This window comes from Trichechus manatus, unplaced genomic scaffold (genome assembly GCF_000243295.1).
Source record: "Trichechus manatus latirostris isolate Lorelei unplaced genomic scaffold, TriManLat1.0 scaffold00079, whole genome shotgun sequence".
NCBI lineage: Eukaryota > Metazoa > Chordata > Mammalia > Sirenia > Trichechidae > Trichechus > Trichechus manatus.
This window is the reverse complement of record NW_004444015.1, coordinates 8,140,430-8,161,408: the sequence shown is the minus strand read 5'-3', so window position 1 is coordinate 8,161,408 and position 20,979 is coordinate 8,140,430. Positions and strand designations below refer to the sequence as shown.

Here is a 20,979-nt window from a genome sequence, read left to right as displayed (position 1 = left end):
CGGCGGAGGATGGAGGCGCCGTCGCAGGAGGGCGAGGCCGAGGGCGCCGAGCACCGGCTCGCCAAGGAGGAGCGCCCGTGCCTGGCCGAGGCCGACCAGGGCGAGCAGTCGCCGGCCGAGCTGCAGGAGGAGGCGGCCGCTGAGGCGACGGGGCTGAGGCACGAGCAGCAGCAGCGGCTGTGGAGCCTCTTCCAGATCTCAGCCACCGCCGTGGCCCAGCTCTACAGAGATTGCGGGTGCCAGCAGCCAGGACTGTCCCTGTGGGACCCCTTCCAGAACGCGGCCGTGGCCGTGACCAGCCTCTACAAAGAGAGTGGGGATGCCCACCAGCGAAGTTTCGACCTGGGCGTCCAGGTTGGCCGCCAGCGGCGCCTGAGAGACGTGCTGGAGTGGGCGCGGAAGAGCCGGAGCATCATTCGCCGGGAAGACCTCATCAGTTTCCTGTGTGGTAAAGGGCCGCCCGCCCCGTCGCCGCCGCGCACCCCCAGGACACCCCCGAAAGCGCCCGCCGGGGCGGCCGGCCAGGCGGCGGCCGCCGCCACCGAAGACAGCTCGTCGGTGGACGTGGACCTGCAGCCCTTCCACGAGGCCATCGCCCTGCACGGCCTCAGCGGGGCCATGGCGAACATCAGCGTGCGGTCCGGCGCCCCCGGCTCCCCGCCACATGACAGCGGCGTGGCCAGCGGCGCGCGTCGAAAAAGCAGCTTCCTTGAGGACAACTTGAGCCCCTTCGACTCGGAAGAACCGGCCCTCCGCCTGGACAGCGCCGGGACCCGTAAGCGAACCTCGGCCCAGTGCGAAGATAGCATCACAGACTCGCCAACCCACAAGCGCAACCGAATGGTCTAAACCGCTGCGTGGGCTACACGGCCGAACGGTGTGAGCAACCGCCATTTTGCTTGAGAGCTAACTTGACCTTCAACGAAAGGGTACTCGAGACCGTCTCTCTTCCTTCTCTAAGTTCAACAGAGGTTTCTGTCAGTTTTTCCGTAAAGGAACTTTGAAAGTGTTGCAGAAGAGGCCTCACATGACTCTTTCTGAAAAATATAATCCTAGCGGAGAATATCGCATATCGTATAGTAGTTAGCAAGATCATTTTAAGAAGTATCCGGTCAAGGCGTGAGCCTGGTTTATCTTGTTCGAGTTACATTCCTTAGCACCTAGCACAGTTGCTGGCGCTCAATAAATGTTTACTGAATGAATAAATGTGACCTTATTTAAAATTCTTAAAGGGGGACAGAAGTAGCGGTTGTTTACTTGGCTATAAGATGCTTTTCTCCTTTCTTGCTTGTTTGGTGGTTTATTTAACAGGTTTTACTAGTTTACGTGTGAAAATTTAAGACTTGACATCTGTGTGAAATCTGAGGTCTTCCATTTTTACTCCATTGTACCAGGCACCCAGTTTCTGGAAAGAAATTGTGCAAGTAATACATGTTAGACTGCATTTTTTATTTTGAAAAATAGTTGATGATTTTGGTGATTATGTGATGGTTATAAAAAGGTGTTATGATGGTTGGGCAGATAATACTTGGTACTTAGTCAATTCAGTGCTCTTTTAAAGGAAAACTAAACCAAAAGTTGAGATTCTGATAAGTTGTTACCCTTGGTGGGCCGGTGGAGTTCCTTTTTCTTAGGAATGTAAAAATTCCTTTTGCTGAAGTCACATCCTTTTGGTGATCTCCGTTCCAAAGTGGAAGACCAAGTAGTTAAAATGAACTTACGGGTGTTGTTTAACAGTACAGCGGGGTATAACTAAAGGAGCATGGGCTTTGTATTGAAGGGACCAGGGGTAGAATCCTAGCTCCACAAATTCTCGGCATGGTTTTGGGCTAGTCACTTAATGTCTGCTGACCTCAGTTTTTGCATCTGTAAAATGGAACTAGGTGACCCCTAAGGCCCTGGTGAGGATTAGATGAGGTCCATATTTCAAGTGTCTAGCGCAGTGCTCGGCAACTAAAGGTACTCAATAAATGTTCTCCCTTCTCTATAAATAAAAATCAGTGAAACATTAAAAACGATTACATTTTAGAAACAGCAGCAAAGTAGATTAATTTCAGAAATCAGAGGGTAGAATCTCTGTGTTTGAGCTTGTAAACTACTGTTAAATATAATTGAAGCTTGACTAGTTATCCCAGATCTTGTATTGATTTACAAGTGTGTTTAGCTCCTAAGTACCCAGGATCACCACTCTGGATACTAGGGCAGCCTTGGAGTCCCTGAAGTTGCCTGGGGGATGAACTTTACAACCAGGGGTAAGGAAATATCTGCCTCCTCTGGCTTGAAATAATACGGGGAGGAGGGTGAGGGTGGAAAGAATTTGGAACTGAAGGTCCTTGGGACATGTAAAAGGGCAAAGTCCTTCTGAATAAGGGTGAGGTGGAGGCGATGAAGGGAGTTGGGGTGGTGCATGTGTGGGTTGAGATTCAGGAAAGAGTGAGTGGAAGTTAAAATGCCTGAATCTTCGCAGGGTTTTCTAAAACCAGTGCACAAAATACTATCGACAGATTAGTAAAACCTTCCCTTTCAGTTTATATCACAGTGTGGTTTCTGTTTCATTCATTGGAGTAGATTTGTAATGGACCAGTGCATTAAAATCATACAATATAAAGTGAATTCCTTGATAGAATAAAAACTTGCTACTGGAGCACTCCAAGAATATTTATGGAGGCACTGTGCTAGGACCTGAGGAGGGATCCAGGAAAGTATAAAAACAAAACAATCCTTATCCTCAGAAAGCTCATCCTGGCTTCAAAGGTAAATGAATTATGTAGCCAAGCAAGCACTTCTAATTGCAGGAGAGGCACCCAAGGGCTGTGCAGGAGAATTCAGAGGGCAGAGGTCCTCCTTGCTGAGAGACACAGCTTACACAGGAGCTGATATTTGAACTGGGCCCGGAAAATGGGTAGGAAGGGAGAGCACGAGGGATTCCAGCAGGAAAGGACATCTAACAATGTTTTAGAAGCAGTAAAGTAGGTTCAGGGGTACAGGAGCTGGGTAGAGGAGGCAGGGGCCAAAGTATCGAGGGTCTCTAGTGCCTGACCCAGTCCTGTAGATTCCATCCTGAGGCAAGGGGTGATAACCACCCTATCTATGCTTGCTTGAGGAAAACTGGCCTGGCAGGGGTATGTAGGATGCACAGCTGCCCTGCTGCGAGACCCTAGAGCAGGGACTGCCTGGGGTATCCCTATAGGATACTTCTTACTGGGGACATTGGCATTTGGTTAACCCAACTTGGGGGGATGTTACCTTGATGGGGCTTTCTTTGGGAAGCCTTTGCTCATCCCTTCCCTGCCATACCTCACCCCCACCGTACAAGGTTGGAAGTACCTCCAGCGTGTGCTCTGGGGTGCTTCTTGAAGGTCGAGAAAGCCTTCACTTCAGTCTCTTGTAGGGCTTGTCTTGAGGAAACTAAGCAGCTCTGCTTTCGATGGTTCTTTCTGCTGCTTGTGCTTGAGTTCCCTCGTCCGTCCGAGTCATCAGCACTCGGGCCTACAGGACTGACTGAGCAACCGCAGTAATTTTAACAGGTGAGTAGGGAGAGTTGAAAGACAACCCGTCAGTGTGAGGGCAGGGACCTCATCTGTCTTTTCGTGGTTACTTCTGTAATCCCTAGTGCCTAGCACAGTGCCTGACCCATGCAGGTGCTCGATAATAGTCATGATACGAGTGGATGAGTAGGCACCCCATCCAGACCCAGGTGGAGCCATTCCCCTTCCTCCTTTCTCTGTTTACTCAACTGGTTGTCGTGGAGTCCACTCCAACTCATGGCGACCCTACTTGTGTCAGAGTAGAACTGTGCTCCGTAGGGTTGTCAACAGATGGTTTTTCAGAAGTAGATTGCCAGGCCTTTCTTCTGAGGCACTTCTGGTGAACTCAAACCTCCAACCTTTCATTTAGCAGCCAAACGTATTAAACATCTGTACCACCCAGGGACTCCGTCTGTTTACTTACTGCCCAGGAAAGGCACCTGAAGCCTGTGCCCTAATTTCTAGATTATTCCCCACCCCCTTTACCCTCATTCCTAACTCTTAGATTCAACTTTTTGCCAAGTATGGTCAGTCCCATGCCCACCTTTCATCAGAATCTCCTGAGGAGCTTATGAAGCTGGCAACTTCAGAACCTGCTCACCAACTGAATTAAAATCTCCAGGGGAGGGCCTGCAAGTTACCCAGGAGGAGGCCTTGGCGATTCTGATGCACAGTAAAGTCCGGATACCTCCCCTCTTCGTCCTCCTCCACGAGTTGATTGTGAGATTTGTGATTGATTCAAGGAATTCATTTTAAATTTATCGTTGTTGGTGAACTCTCTGTGCAGGCTGAGTGTGAATCTCCTCATTTATAGGTATTGTCTTTATTATCACTTTGCATATTTCATACATTTTCCTTCAAGGAGCACAGACTGAGGCAAAAATATAGCAATAAGTGAAGTTTTCTCATTTTTTCTTTTATAGGAGCCTGGGAGAAGGCTCTGAGTTCCTAACCTCTAGCTGAGTGTTTTGTCCACTAGACCACTGCTTCCTAATCAAAATTATGGACTGATAGTTAGGGAACATTGCAATTAGATCGCTTTGCCTTTTATGAAATGATGACAGAGTAGAGGCCAGGGGCGTATTGGTTGCTGATCAGCCTGGATCTTTGTGGGTGGTTTACAGACCTCTGTGCTTTATCTTCTAGTAGTCTATGCTTGGCAATCCTGGGTGGTGTAAATCCTAGCCCAAAGGTTGGTGGTTTGAACCCATCCAGGGGTGCCTCAGAAGACAGGTCTGGCGATCTTCCAAAAGGTCATAGTCTTGAAAACCGTATGTTCTACTCTGCACACATGGGGTCTATGTGGCAACTAACGTCGGCAACTAACGACGACGGTCTTGGTGGGACTCTTCCCCAATTCAGAGCTAAAGAGGACCTTAAATAAAGATCATCCCGGCCAGGGTCAACTATTCATTTTACAAATGGGGCAACTGACCTCACCTGGGAAGGCCACAGCGACTTATCGGTAAAACTACCACCCCGTGCCAGGTTCCAGTCCGTTGCTTCCTTCACTGTACCTCCTTTAGTTATATTGTGTATGACTTTTAGTTAATATATTGATGGTCGGGTGGGGCTGGGGAACTTGTATTGTGAAGCCGCTCTGACATGGCAAGCGTATTTTTTTTTTTTTACCATGTTGTGTTTATTTGGGGAAGCCGTTGGAGTTGTGCATTCAGGGAGCACAACAAGTCACCCGTTACTGTCACCACTGGACTCTAGTCTCCAGCCAAACTGGACCACTTGAAGTTTCCTGAGCTTTCTGTCACCTCTTGCCTCTGGGTCCTTTTCCCTTGTTGCTCCCTTGGTCTTGGATGCCCTGCCCTAACTCTCTTTGCCTGACTAACTCCTTCTCCGAGTCCCTGGGTGGTGCAAATGCTTAACACACTCAGCTCCTAACCAAAAGGCTGGAGGTTCAAGTTCATCCAGATGTGCCTCGGAAGAAAGACCAGGCAATCTACTTCCGAAAAATCAGCCATTGAAAACCCTATGGAGCACAGTTCTACTCTGACACACATGGGGTTGCCATGTGTTGAGCTGTTAACTGGTTTTTAACTACTACTCAGCCTTCAAATCTCACCTCAGGCCTTACATATTTTAGGATATCTTCTTTGCCTGTCCGAATTGGGATTAAATGTCTCCCACAGAAGTTCCCACCTTGATCTTACCTCTGTCACACTTATCACTGTGACTGTCAGTTTGCATCTTGGTCTACCTCTCTAGAATTTAAATCAGTAATTCTCATCCCAAGGGCCTCAGTTCCCTAGGAAGGTGTGTATGAATCTCCAGCATGGCATGTGTAGGTTGAAAAAAACGTATTCAATCTTATACTGTACTTTTATGGCATTTTTGTGTGTGTTTAATTTTTGTATTTGTATTGTGGCCATATATACATACGTACATATATATGTGTATGTGTGTATATAATATACAATTTGTCATTTTAACATTTTTAAGTGTGTACGTCATTCGGTGACACTAATTACCTTCACAATGTTGTGCATCTGTCACCAGCATCTATTTCCAACGCTTTTTCATCACCCCCAAACAGAAACTCTGTACCCATTAAGCAACAAATCCCCCCTCATACTTTTATGCTTTTTATGAAAACAAATTGTTATCGTCATAAAATTATATTATGGGAAGGAAAGCTCAAAACAAAACTTTGGAGGAGCGCTTCTATTCTGTGAGGCACTAAATGCGCTTCCCCAGAGAAGCGAAATGTATAATGAGTGACTAACATGATGGCAGTGTCTCAGGCATCAGTGGCAAGCACACAAGACCCAGGATCAAGCCTTGACTCTCCCAGTAACTGACCTTGGGCCAGTCAGTTTCTTTTCTGGCTGCTTTTATTTATTTATTACTATTATTTTTTAAACAATATTTTATTGTGTTTTTCGTGAAAGTTTCCATGGCAAGTTTAGGTTCCCATTCAACAATTTCTATACAAATTGTTTGGTAACATTAGTTACATTTTTCTCAATGTGTCCACATTCTCTTTCATTGCATTCTGGTTGTTCCGTTTCCAGTGCTCTGGTTTCCCTGCCCCCTTATCTTCTCATCTTTGCTTTAGGGTGATTGTTGACGTTTTGGTCTCATATAGATGGTTTTTTACTGGAGCGCCCTACTCACAGGTAATATCCTTTATTTTGTGGGCCAATCTGTTATTTCACTAGAAGGTGACCTCGGGATAGTTTTGGTTCAAGGTTTGAAGAGTATCTCAGGGCGATAGTCTCAGGGAGTCCTCCAGTCTCAACTGGTCCAGTAAGTCTGGACTTTTTAAGAATTTGAGTTCTGTTCTGCATTTTTGTCCTGTTCTATCAGGGTGCATCTATTGTGGCCCTGATCAGAATGGTCAGTGGTGGTAGCCAGGCACAATCTAGTTCTTCTGGTCTCGGTAATGAGGCCGTGTTTCCTTCTGTGAGACTTTGCTTTCCTTCTTTTCCTGGCCTGTCTTTTGCTTGGTCTGAAATAAAGGAGTCAGTTGTGTTAAATGATCTTTACGGTCCCTACAAGCTCTGGCACTTTATGGTCTGTGATGTAATTCAATAGGTCGTAATAGTACTTAACCTTCTCTCTATGATACTCTCATTTTGACAATCTAGTGTCTGACTGGCTGAGCCCCTTGAAACAAGGACCACCATGGTGAAATAATCCCAAGCCAAGAGACGTGCCAGTGGGAATGGCATGGTCACTGGTAGAATGAGACTGTTCCTGCACAGTACAGTCTTCCCTTGCTCTTTTGGTTCCATCTTTGTCAGCACATCAAGAATTAAAGAACAAACAATTCTGAATGCTTAAGGGGTGTATTGGAGTCTCTGGGTGGTGCAAACGGTTAACGTGCTAGGCTGCTAACCAAAAGGTTGGAGGTTCAAGTCCACCCAGAGGCGCTTTGGAAAAAAGACCTGGCTATCTATGTCTGAAAAAGTCATCCACTGAAAACCCTGTTGGAGCACAGTTCTTCTCTGACACACACGGAGTCGCCATGAGTCAGAATCGACTCAACAACAACTAACAATGGTAAAGGGCATATTAGAACCAAATACCCCCTCCTTTGTGCACTTTTCTGTTTCAAAAAGAATAAGGTAAGCAAGAAGATGTTACGCAGAAAGATGAGTTCATAGACTCATTGGACTGAAAGGGGACTTGGGAAGCCACAGAGTCCCTATGCTCCAACTTTGGTCAGAACTGGAATGGAAACCACCCTGGATCCATGAGCAACTCTCCTCATTTTAAAGGTCTTTTGGGAGAGTCCAAAGCCTTCCTCAGGAGCTTCCAGGCAGGTCTCTCGGAACACAACCCAGGTGCCTCGGAAGGCAGCTGGCTGTGCTGCTCTTGTGTTCTGAGCCTGACTGCAGACAAGCCAGCTATCCATCACAGGGGGACAAGCCCCTGCGTTCTCCAAAGCCTCCTCTCCAAGCCTTGGCTTCAGACACTTAAAAAAGAAAATCTAATTCCCTTAACTTTTACTCACTTTTTCCTTTTCTGTTTCTTTTCACTCTCTTTTTCTTTCTTTTCTTCCTTTTTTTTTTAAATTAAACTTTTCCAGTCTTCTGGTTGGATGTAATACTTTTTTGTTTCTAGATTTCCTGACATGCTGCCAAAAAATTCCCCAAATTTGGCATGTATTATGCAATATGTCTTATCCTTACCCTCCTACCCCTAATAAAGACCCAGGCTACAAGTTTCTCATTCTTTACTTCTTGAAATCCCAGCCTTTCTTGACACCAGTACCCAATTTTGTGTGTAAGTGTAAATATCTTAAGTTGGAAGCTTATGGGAAAGTGGGGGGAAGTGTTAAATCATTAAGGAAATCATGTGCCAAACCACGTGGGAGCCTCTTAAATACAACCTTGGTGGTCATGACCCTGGCCAGAGGGGGAAGCCTGTGATGTCACCTCTTCCCCGAGTCCCAGTTTCACGGATAGTATCTCTGAAAGGAATTGTCTGAGGGAGATTGTTCCTTGTGAAAAGTTCACATGATGGAGTTTGAAGAGCTTGTTTCACTTCGAGCTCAGCAGGACAGAGTGGTTTGGAATGCAGCATTCAGTGTGTTCTGTTTGGCTGAAAGCTGTCACAGGGAACAAGTACTTAGCAAACAGCATGAACAAGGATTTGAACTAGAAAACGAGAAGGGCCTTGACAACATTGTAATAGTGGCTTGTCTCCTCAAAAACTGCTCAATGGTACACAAGGAAGTGATAAAGAAGACTAGGAAAATACGTAAATAGATTTGGGGCTCATTCAGAACAACCCAGTGAATTACGAGCATCCTGATATGGGGCAAGTTTGAACAGAGGTTGCTGGGTCACTGTGACCATCTCCACTTTGTTATATCTGATGGGATTTTTGCCCCCTTTAAGGCAATAGCTTCAGACTAAGTCTGTGCCTACAGGATGTACACACACAACCTGTTAAAACTAAGATTAATCAATCAGCGACGTAATCTGTCTTTACAATGCTCAATGCCTGGCTTGAATGTTTTTCTTTTTATATTTCACTGAATTAACTGAATAGGCCTGTTGATACTGCTTTTGGCTTTTCATGTTTTAAGTGGAGTTGTGTGCAATTGAACAGGGCTATTCTTTCAGTATTTACATTTCCTTAGCTTAAAAATCAGTTCTTCCTATTTCTGACAGTCTCTTTTTAATACTCCAATTTCAGGTGATATCCGTGGCTTATACATGGAGCCCAAATCTTCATGGATGTGAAATTTTAAATATGGGTGGATACAGTGCTATCTTGGTCCTTTATCTAGCAACATTCTGAGGCTCTCTTATGAAATTAATTTTAATAATATATTTTATTTAACCCAGTATGTCTAAAATATTATCATTTGGACATGCAATCAATATCAAAATTATTAAGATATTTTATATTCTTTTTTCTCTTGTACTAAGTCTTTGAAATCTGGTGTATAATTTACATTTACAGCACATCTTGATTTAGACTCAACACATTTCAAGTGCTCAATAGGCACATGTGGCCTGTGGCTCCTGTGTTGGAAAGTATCGTCTTAGATGGATCTAGCCACCATTGGGATGGAGGCTTGTGATAACTCAAGTGCACTGATCTCCCTTGAGGGATTTAATAGCACTACTGTATGTCCAGAAAGGGACTCCTCTCCTGTCCAATCTGAGATCATCGCCATTTAGCTTCAGGAATAGTGATTTCAGAACTGTGCCTCTAGTCAGCTGTTACTCCATGGACTTGTTGCCTAAATTACAGGATTCAGTAAGGAGAGGAATTCCTTAAAGCTTGAAGAAGATATGTTTAGGGCTCAGGAAAAGGAAATACTTCTTTTCACAATAAATGTTTGTTTCTCATTCCCTTTCACAGTCAACAGTGTTTATTGAGCAACTACATATGTAGTTACACTATGTGTATGTAAGGCAGTGTGCCAGATGCTGTCAAGGATATAGCGTTGGCCAATACTTGGTTCCTGCCCTCAAGGAGCTTATGCTTTTATGAGGGAGGCAGCGCACACACACCCACCCACCCACCCGCCCTCCCCTCTAAGATAAGCTCAGTATGAATGAGTGCTGTACTAGAGGCACACCCCGTGACCACTGGTGTTTGGAACATTGACTAGGGAGACATTAATTTCATTTGAAGGGATTCAGGGGCTGCTCATGGAAGATGTAACTGAACTGGGCCCTAAAGGATCAGTATTTTTCAAATCAGTTAATCAAAAGAGTTACCCCCAACATATTGTACAGAAAATAAATCCAAAAAGAGTTTAAGTTGCCTCACTGGTGGGGGATTTTCTCCATATATTTTCTGCACTGAGTTAGCTTGGAGTGAAACTGTTTTCCATTCCCACAACAATACCCCTTAGTGCCATGGTCAAAGACTCCTCACAGGCTACGTTAGTTCCAATCTAATGTAGCTTTTCTGATGTTACCTGACTACATTCTTTTCCTTTTCAAGCCAGGGCTCCAGCCGTAGGCTATTTGATTAAAATTCTGTCCTTTGATGTGAGACTTTCCTCTTATGGAGATATTGATTATTATTTCCATTGTTGGGTTTGGAGGGGTGATTGTGGGGCATATAATTTATTGCTTTTATTATTATTAATTATCAACCTATTTGTCTAGCATTTTACAGATTACCAAGTGCGTTCACATAGATGATTATATTTGATTCTCACAGTTTCTTTATCTGACGATATTACAGATAGAGAAACTGAGGCCCAGAGAGATGTACTGACTTGCCCACTGTCTTTGGCTAGTAAGTAGTAGAGTTGGATTCAACCCAGGTCTTCTGACTTCCCTGCCAGTGTCCTTCCCTTGCTTTTCTGGTTCTCCCAATTCCTCTCTCTCAAGTGCTGAGAGATAAGGCTATGCAGGCTAGCTCTCTGTTGAGAAATTTAATAACCAAAAATGCAGCCACTAACAACAGATAAATTGGGGAGGGATTCTTCACATTGCAAAATAATTTCCCCATTGATTCAAAAAGTGAACTCCCCTGGAGAGATTGGCATGTGATTTTATTTACAGAACAGAATCTTACATCCAACAGCTAAGGAGGACATTCAGTAGGTGAAGGAAGGTATACATAGGTAGCTCCACAGGGCAGGTCATTACTTGAAGTTGGCAAGAGTAATTTCTACATATTAGTCAGTTTTCTGTTTCCAGAAATGTGTTCTAACCTGAAACCTCTGAAATTTGTGCAGAATTTCAAATTGAGTAGGTTTTTTTCTTTTTTCTTGGTAAAACACTCTTTTTCATACACAACAAGTTTCACAGAATGGATGTGTTTTATTTTCCAAACCATAAAAGTAAAAACCATTGCTCTACCCTTAGGAATTTTTGCTTCTAGTTCCTTGTTTTGGTGAAACTCCTAGTTTTCTCTGCAAAGGCGTTCTGAAGAATCATCAGCCTTAACAATGGCGTGGAAGAATCAGATCTGACACACAGTGCAACCAATTAACAAGAAAACCCTAGAAACAGCAAAACCTACTGGCATGGGTCACAACCTTATGTATTCCGTATCTTATTGCCGTTTGATATACATCGAGATGAGGCAAATAAGCAATTTTAATGGGAGAAAAATGAAACTGCTGCTGCATTAACCATTGACCTATAACATAGAAAGAAATGTTATTCATTTTCTCCCATACTGCTATGTTAATGTATGGTTTTCATTGGCAAATAAAGATCGGCAGGTAACTAAGAAAATTAAGGGAAGAAATACGCTATAAAAATGCTGTATGATTGGATTTCTCTGAATTCAGTAGGGCTCTCTGAAAGAGCCCTACTCTTAATTTAATACAATCAAACATTATCAAATGATAAAAGGTAGAGTGCTGAGTAAATATTTCTAGAGAGTTTCTATTCTGACACATAGAAGGTTTGAGTACCATTTCATCCTATTATTAGCCTTCCCTAGCAACGTCTATCTCCTATACTCAGAATTCCTGGAACGGTTTTAAGAGCTTTACAAATATTATTTAATTTTCACAACATGGATTATAAATTAAGATCTATTATTGGCCTCTATTTTACAGATGAAGGAGACAAAGAGAGGTTCAATATGCTGCCTAAGATCAAAGTATAGCATTTTTCTGCCCATGAAAAGAAGACCCTCTGTGTTTGCTGTGAAATTAAGTTAGAATAAGTCCCAAGCACATACTTTGGAATAGCACAATTCACCTCCATTTCATGCCATATATTTATTGTTGAAGGAATTTCATGTAAACCACACTTGTGCGTTAAGACCTTGGTTCTAGACCTTGTTCTAGGCCCTAACTAGCTCTGTGACTTGCCTTCCTCTGGACTTTACTTTCCTCATATGTAAACCGAGGGTAGTGTTGGATTCAGCAGTCTCCTCCTTTTTATCTCTAAATTCTACCTCCTCTTTGTTTCCAAGCTACTTATTTGTTGGTCATGTGATTATCAATCCTTCAGGTTCACAGTTGGAGTAAAAATACTACTTTGGGGAAACTTGCCATAGTAACTAAATTGCCACTGAGAAAACAGAACGGTGAAAGGGCAACATTTCCTATGTAGTTTTATCCCTCAGATGCCCTTGAACTATATGGCACTTGCATATATTAGTGATGCAAATCTAGGAGAAGAACAAGACCAAGATGTTATGACCAACACACTTGATTTGCATTGGAATGCCCCATGCAAACAGCACATCAGAACTCATGAAGTGGCATTTGGCTTGATCTCTTGGAAGACATGCCAGTTTGCAAAGAATCCAGATGGCAAATGTTGGGATGAGAGTGCACCATTGTTCTTCTCTAAATGCAACTCAATACTGAATGCGAAGAGATTGGAAAAAATATGAATTTGATCATTTAACTCCAGTCACTTCCCCACTATGGGCCCTGTGACTTCATCTATAAAATGAGGGCATAGGACTTGGAGATGGACCTTCCAACCCCAACCATTCTGTGTTTCTACTTGGAATTTTTTTTTTTAAAGGAGGGAGATTAACGCCTGCGTGTTGGAGGGAAAGAATTGAAGGGGAGAGGAGACAAGGAGTGGGAGCTATGAGAGAATTAAGGTTCAGAGAGAGACTTCACTGCCTTTCCAATTTTGTTCAGTTCTAGACCTGCTCCTTGCTCTTTTCCTCTCCAGTTAAAGGGCTAATAAAGGTTATGGAAGCCCATATGTCACCATGTCATTGCGGGTAGTAGACCAGTAAACCAGAAAAGTGAGGTACAATACAGGCTTTTGGACTCCTGGCTCCCTCTGGTCATCTCATGGCCATCTTGCAAGGCTGGTACAAGGATCAAATACACCACGTCTCCTGAACACTTGCCGTTTGGAGGGCAAGATGCCCGTGACATGAGGACAGAATGAATCCACTAGTACATTGCCAGTTTTACTTATTTAATGAACAAATATTTAGATAACACTTTTGCCAGACACTTTTCTAAGAGCTTTACAAATATTAACTTATTTAATTTTCACAACATGGATTATAAATTAAGATCTATTATTGTCCTCTTATTTTACAGATGAAGAAATTGAGACACAGAGAGGTTCACTACACTGCCTAAGATCAAACAGCTAGTAAGAGCAGAGATTAAAACCAAAGCAGTCTGGCTCCACAGTCCATGCTATTAACCTCTATGCCCATGGGATACTGAGTCACCTGGTGTAATTCTCCATGTGCCCCCCTCCAAAGCTGCAGCAGGTTTTGTGAATAACCGGCAGACCTCAGCAGTGTGGGCAGGTCCCATGGCCTCCCCAGTCCTGTCAACTTGCCTTAGACCTAGAGTCCAGGGCCAGGGTTAAAAAAACAAACAAACCGACAAAAAACAGTGCTGTTGACTCATGACGACCCCATGTGTTTCAGAGTAGAACTGTACTCCATGGGGTTTTCAATGGATGACTTTTTGGAAGTAGATCTCCAGGCCTTTCCTCTGAGAAGCCTGTAGGTGGCTTCTCGGCCTTTCGATTAGCAGCCGAGTGCTAAACCATTTGCACTACCCAGTGCCAGACTTAGAATGGTACATTTCTCCCACCCTGGGTTCACTGAGGTCAAACTCATTCCACCCTACACACACTGGGATCGTGTGCTCTCTAATCTCTGTCGTTTGGGTTTTCCCAAGATACTCAAACTGTAGCCACAGAACAGCAAACATGCCTTTGAGCCTGTCAGTTCACTCAACCAGCCAGTAAATTGAGTGAGGAAAGACAGTCATAGCTCTTGTTTATTGAGCACTTACTAGTGCCAAGCACAGAGACAGATGCTTTGCATGTGTGATCTCGTGATCCTCCCACTAAGCCTATGAGGTGGATTCTGTTATTATCTTCATTTTACAGATGAGGAAAGCAAGGCTCACACAGGCTGAGTGACACAAGGTCACACTTTTACGTGCTTGTGGATTTGACTTAGGCCATATCTGAGCCATAGCTCCTGGGTTTGCCTACTGCTTTAGTTTGGAACCCTGGTGGCACAGTAGTTAAGAGCTCGGCTGCTAACCAAAAGGTCAGCAGTTTGAATCCGCCAGCTGCTCCTTGGAAACCCTATGGGGCAGTTTTACTCTGTCCTATAAGGTGGCTATAAGTTGGAATTGACTTGACAGCAACGGGTTATACTACCTCCAGCACTTTTTCTGGGTCCCCCTGTACCACCAGATGTAGTCAGTGTTTCCTATTTAGCAGGAGCTTGTCCATGTTATTATTGATATGCCCAGTTCTGCCTCGGTGGGCCGTGGTTTTAATACAAGCCTACATTTTCTTATGACAACCCAAACTGTTTTTGGATTGCAGGGGAGCATTTGCCTTGCCCATAAACGGGCACCTTGTGTAATGAATCTTCATGTAAGTGCTAATTTGTCTTCGAGAAGTTATGGAAAGAGACTGTGGGAGGATTTAACTAGGCCAAGGGAATTAGGACATGTCATACATCATACTCCTGTGGGCTTTTTGAATGGGGGGCCTGGCCCTTCTGTTGGAATGGACTGGAGAGAAAGTGTTGTGAATAAAATATAAGAATTATTATTAGAGCAGATGGAAGCACCTCTAGGGCTTGTGATTATACAGTATTCCCAGATGTACTTTTTTTTTTTCCTGTTTGGAGATTAAATGACTGCTGCTCTCAAATGAATGCAGTTTGGTTTGAAAGCAACTAAGATATCAGAGCTATAGATGATGCTAAAATATCCACACAAAAAGCCTAACTGAAGCAAACCAGACCTTAAAACTCATTGGATTTTATTAATCTCTGTAACTCAAGTGACAGCCCCGATCAGAGGGGATTCTGTATGCCTCTGGGTCTGACCCTAATTGCCAGTTAATAAAAATGCCGGAGTATCCTTAATCAGCCAATTAACTGACCTAACAATTATACTAGGGAAGGAAGGTGGGAGGGGTTGAGACTAGGAATAGCAAACCCGCCAAGGTGGAGTAGAATTCTTTAAGGGTTAATGGTGGACATCCTTTAAAGTAAAAGGATTTTGTTCTACCTTGACTGGTTCCTCGTTTTTCTTTCCTTTCTCCCTTCCCTGACATTTGTAATTGTTGGAGCCTCTAATTGGCTGATTAGCTAATTATGAGAGAGAGAGAGCAAGAGAAGGGTTTAAAGATGTATAGGGTGTGGATTTAAAACCAACACACTTCTTTACTGGCTGAGACAATATGTGAAAACAACTGCATGCTGAAGGGTTTATTATTTGAAATTTAGAGCATTATTATTACTTTTTTTACTGGAACAGTTACCTCCTGGTTTACGAATCCCACAACCTCAACATGTAAATTGAGATTGAAATATCATGTGAAACGTCAGATGTTAAAAAGCCAGTCATATTTTTCTTGAATATGTCTTCATAAAATTTAAATAACAGTAAAAGAGAAGCTGTCTTTATTGAAAGAGCATATTATTGGGACCAAGTTATATTTTTCTTTGTATGCTGAAAATCGGAACAAGTTAAGAGTACTGGAAAATAAAGTGTGCATGTAAGTAAAATTCTCTTCTCAATTGTCATTTACCATTTTATAAATATTCTCAGAAGCTGATGATAAGAAAAACAGTTTAGGAGAAAAAGAACTGTTTTTGCTCCAAAGAGCCCTCAGTTGCTAGGGTTTTCCTTTGCAGATGCAAGCACATTGTTTTTACATATTTGGAAAGAGTAAATTACGGAAAGCTGCTCGAGGAAGCTCAAGGTTGATCTGCTAATCCAACTCAACCCCCAGTTCCAGAGTTGTAAGCTTTCTTTAAGATTTATGTATTACAAGTATCACTTCAGTACTTTTACTCATCTGTACTTTTGTCACCAGGCCTTGGAATCAACTCGATGGCAACGGGTTTGGTTTTCGGGTTAAGAGTTGGAAAGATCCTTAAGAGATCGTCTAGTTCCACTATCTCATTGACCAGGAGAGGACTCTGAGGCTCAGAGAGGGGGAAGGAACTTGTCTCAGGTCACATGGGGAGTTTTCTGCCTGAGCCTGGAGCAGGTCTCCAGAGTAGGTCTCTCACAGGCCTGTGTTCTTTCCTTTCTTCCATGCTTCCCCTTATATAAATAATAAAAAAGGCCAGAAAGCAAGTGCCAACCGCCATATTCTGTTAGAGACTGTTTTCATGCAAAACCTGCTGTACACCAAGTCTGGTGGTGTTCATTTTTGAAACATCACTCAATGGCCAGCTCAGAAGACATATGTCTTAGTTTTATTCTTACGAGGCCCATCCCTCTTTCACTAATGCATTATTAACATGTCTTCTTTCCGTTCTGAAATGTTCTTGGGGGAATAACTGTGTCCTGAATTTGGAAGTAGAAATGACTGTAGGATCTATTTCTTTTAATCTGATGGCTAGGAAATGCTGTCCTTTCAGTTACCAAAGATTCGGCTTAAAAGGATCATTCAAAATAGTTCTTCTCTGATGTTGTTACATGTTCCACAGAACCCTACAGGGTATATCTGCCTTGATTTTTATTTGTTTATTTTTTGAGGAGGGGGTGTTTGCTTTTTGTGTTGTTGTGTTTTCAGTGTGCAAGCTTTAAAGTTTATTTGTGTAGAGTCTTCCCTTATTTTTCTGACTGGGGGCTAGTTTTCCTTGAGCTTGGAGGGTTCATCACAAATTGCTTGTAAATCAAGATCTGATTAGGAAGTAATATATTCATCCGTAACTCCTGCATAAAAGTTATTCAAGTATTGTGACAAAATAAGTGTTGTTTACTTTATACATTTTCTGCAAATTCTAAAGATTTCGTCTAACTTAAAGGCTCTCATGGAATCTCAGGGATTGTGGCTTGCCCACTGAGAGTATAAAGGCTTGCTAAATTAAGTTGATTTGCCTGTGAAAGAAATGCTTCCATTATTCATGTCAGAAGCCTGTCACATCAAATTGAGGGAGTGGAGAAAACCCTTTTTTATCAACATTTAGAACCAAGAAAAACCAACCATTGAGGGCCTGAATTTCAATTGGGGAAAAAGTCAGGCTGAAAGCAGAGTTCAAAAAAAAAAAAAAAAAAGAAAGAAAGAAAGAAAAAAGAGAGAGAGAGAGAAGAAAAAAGCCTGGGTATTTGTCTAATGTTGAAAATCAGTAGAGGAGATTGATTTAACTTTGGCTGAAACTTTTTATATGGACAGACAGAATGAAACTTCTTAAAGCAGCGAGTAGTACATACAGTCTTGGTGTCTTTCATGTGTAAACTTGTCAAAAGTAGTTAAGCTAATTCAAATTTAAATCTCCTTGAATTCCTATTCTTGGACTCTTAATTTGTTTATTTTAAAGAATTTAGGAATGCATTTCTTGGGGGTTACTTTTCAAACGTTGACGAATGTATTTTGTTTTTCAAAGTTCAAGATTATAGGTCTCTGGTGTGTGATTAGTAGTTGTATTAATAAGAGAAGGAAGACAGGCTGGTCAAGTACCAGCCCTCTTGTTTGTAGCAGGTATGTGGGCATTTGTCTCTGTGTGGATATATTGTGTGCATGTATGCACACACACACACACATACATAACTTCAAATGAAAAACGGGTCTTTAAAAGAATAACACAACTTGGAACAATAAAGGGAAACCATTTCCCAAGACAAAAGATTCTCACGTAATACTAGTTTGTTTTGGGAGGATTCTATTGTATTTGCTAGTATAGTGCACATTTTGTTAAATTTTAAGTATTCGGAAAACAATTTTAATATAGGAGAATTTATTTATTATTTACATAATGAAACCTGATGTCCAGGTTTTTTGCAGTATTTGATTTCTATCAGCATATGCATTTCAAGTTATGTGTGCACCCAGTAAAATTAGTCACAAGAACAGTTTCTTATTTTCGCACACTTCATCATCCTTAACACCCTCATTTACCTTGAATATGTTTCTGCCATTATTATCCAAGTGATAGTGTTCAAATTGTAATTTTAATCTGATTTAATAAAATATCTTTTGGGCTACTGGAAAATGTGAGACTTTATTTTCTATATTTCTTAGATACATTTTTGCCAAGTTTACCAAAGTTTTGCACCAAGAAAATTGCTCCAAAAAAAAAAAAAAATAGAATAATTTAAACTGTTTGAAGGAATTCCTGCCTTTCAAGAAAAATGAACTCTGAAAGCGTGTTAAAGAATAGGACTGAATCTTTTTCCTTTCTTTTGGTGGGAGGTTCTGCAGCACTGTGAGCGTAAGCTACATTTTATGCTTAATTGATATTTGTGTCTAGTGGAAATAAGAGTTGGTTCATGGTGTTCCCAGTACAAAAGTAATTACTTCTCTGATTGACTGCAAATATGTGCAGGTTGTAGCTGGGAGGGCAGTGAATGAAATAGAGAGGCGATTGTACTGTGGAGGACTGGAGAAGACAAGGATTAATGGTGAGCAGAATTGTATTTTGGTGTTCTTGCAGCAACGTTACAATCTCCCTGAAAGTGAATGCTGCTAACAAGGAACCTATGGGGCAGGGGGTTGGAAGTGGGGTGGGGGTGGGGTGTGTGGGGGGTTGTGAACTGGGGAAAACTGAACTGGGCTGTGTCAAGACAGGAATTGAATATCTAACGTATGTATATTTACAAAAGTCCGAAACAAACAAACAAAATAACAAAAAACTTTTCTAATTTGACCCATGCTATTTTAGATCGTGAACCCACCAGAGGTCATTCGTTCCTATTGTGTGTTACCCAGTCTGGCTGGTCGTTTGTTTCTAACCGTCAGAATAGAGACTTTCGTGAAATAGTCCACGTGGGTGTGCAACAGGAACTGAGGATGGCAAGAGTGAAATTTTAAAGTTTGTCTGTTTTTTTTTCCCATGAGGTCTTAACATTTCTAGGAGATTTTCAAGTGCTGATAATGTTAGTTTCTAATGAATGACATTTGAACTCTGTAGAATCAGAAAATGATAGCTGGGAGGGACTTTAGAAATTGGATGAAGTTAACCAGTCTTACAGATAAGAAAACTGGGAGAGCAGAGAGGAAGAGGGACAGAGCAGTAGAACCTAGTTGTTTTGATCCTCAGGCCAGTGAACTTCCCACTGCTTTATCCACGACTAACAGTCGCTGGCTTTTCCTGCTCTTAGTATCAAACAATACAGAGATGGACCATATTAAGTAAAAGGAGAGGCTCCTGCAGCCCCAGATCCCAGAGAGAACCATTTACAGTGACGTGTATTTCTTCCACACTTCCCCTCCCCCGTATACAAATAGAAACACTATGGTTTTCATCTTGCGTTATTCACATTTTCTTGCTTAATATTTACATCCAAAAGAAAAAAAAAAAACAAAAACCGAACCCCTTGCCGTCGAGTCGATTCCGATTCATAGCGACCCTATAGGACAAAGTAGAACGGCCCCATAGTTTCCAAGGAGCGCCTGGTGGTTTCGAACTGCCAGCCTTTTGGTTAGCAGCCATAGCACTTAACGACTACACCACCAGGGCTTCCTATATATATATATAAAACTATGTATAAATAACACATACATTCTACTACATGCAATTGTGTAGTTTTTGCAGTTCACACTACTTTTAATCAATATTATTATAAAATTAATACATATGAAATATGAAAGTATGTGCATATTGGGGAAAAAAAACCCTACAGAATCATACTGTAACAGAAAGTGAAACTCTCTTCACTTCCCCCTGCTTTATAATCCCACTCCCTCAAATCCCCACTGTTAGCAATATAGGGATATCCTTTCAAACTTTCTAAGCACAACATACATACACTTAAAATCTATTCTAGGTTGGGATCATACTTTGCATAGTGCTCTGTAACTATATTATCACTCCATAATATCTCATGAACATCTTTTTATGTGAGTCCAAATAAATCTACCTTTTTTTTAAGGGTTCCATAAAATTGAATTATATTGATTTTGATACAATTCAGTATCTTTTTGTTTCCTGATCTTTTGTAAATTTCTTCTACGAATTCCCTGTTTATGTCTTTTTGGTTATATTTAAATTAATTTGCAGATGCTTCCTGCACTGTATGGCTGATAACTATTTGTCATAAACATTGCAAGTATTTCCCCATTTGTCATTTTTCTTTCACCTTTGTTTCTTGTATCTTTTTTTTTTCCTATATGAAAGTTTTAAATATTTTTTGTAGTTAGAGCTATTTGGTTTTTATTTGTTATATCCTAGCCTTGATGTCAAACAAAGAAAGGCCTTCTATCCTATGATTTAAAAAAATAAAAAACCTCTTCTCTATATTTTTTCCTATACTTCTACCAATTTCTAGCTGTGTGACCTTGGCCAAGTCACTTTTCCTCTCTGTGCCTTGATTTCCCTATCTGTAAAATAGGGATTATAACAGTCAGTCATAGCAAGGATTAAACCAGTTAACAACTATAAAGAGCCCAACTCAATGCTTGGCACATAGTAAGTTTACAATAAATAATAGCTAATAGTCTTATTTGGATCTTGTTCCAAGCCTGTAATTTATTGTTGTCTATGATTTGAAAGAAACATTACAATCATGAGTGGAATTGCATTAAATTTATAAATGATCTCTGAAGAACTAACATCTTTACCAAATGGAGTCTTCCCAGGC

General features: G+C 41.8%; 1 protein-coding gene across 1 annotated transcript; it reads left to right on the top strand.

The window, feature by feature from the left end:
- Window positions 1–9: 9 nt before the first annotated feature.
- On the top strand, window positions 10–849 carry HAPSTR2 (HUWE1 associated protein modifying stress responses 2). The gene has a single exon (XM_012556835.1). The coding sequence runs from the start codon at window positions 10–12 to the stop codon at window positions 847–849; it is 840 nt and encodes a 279-aa protein (XP_012412289.1).
- The last annotated feature ends 20,130 nt before the right edge of the window (window positions 850–20,979 follow it).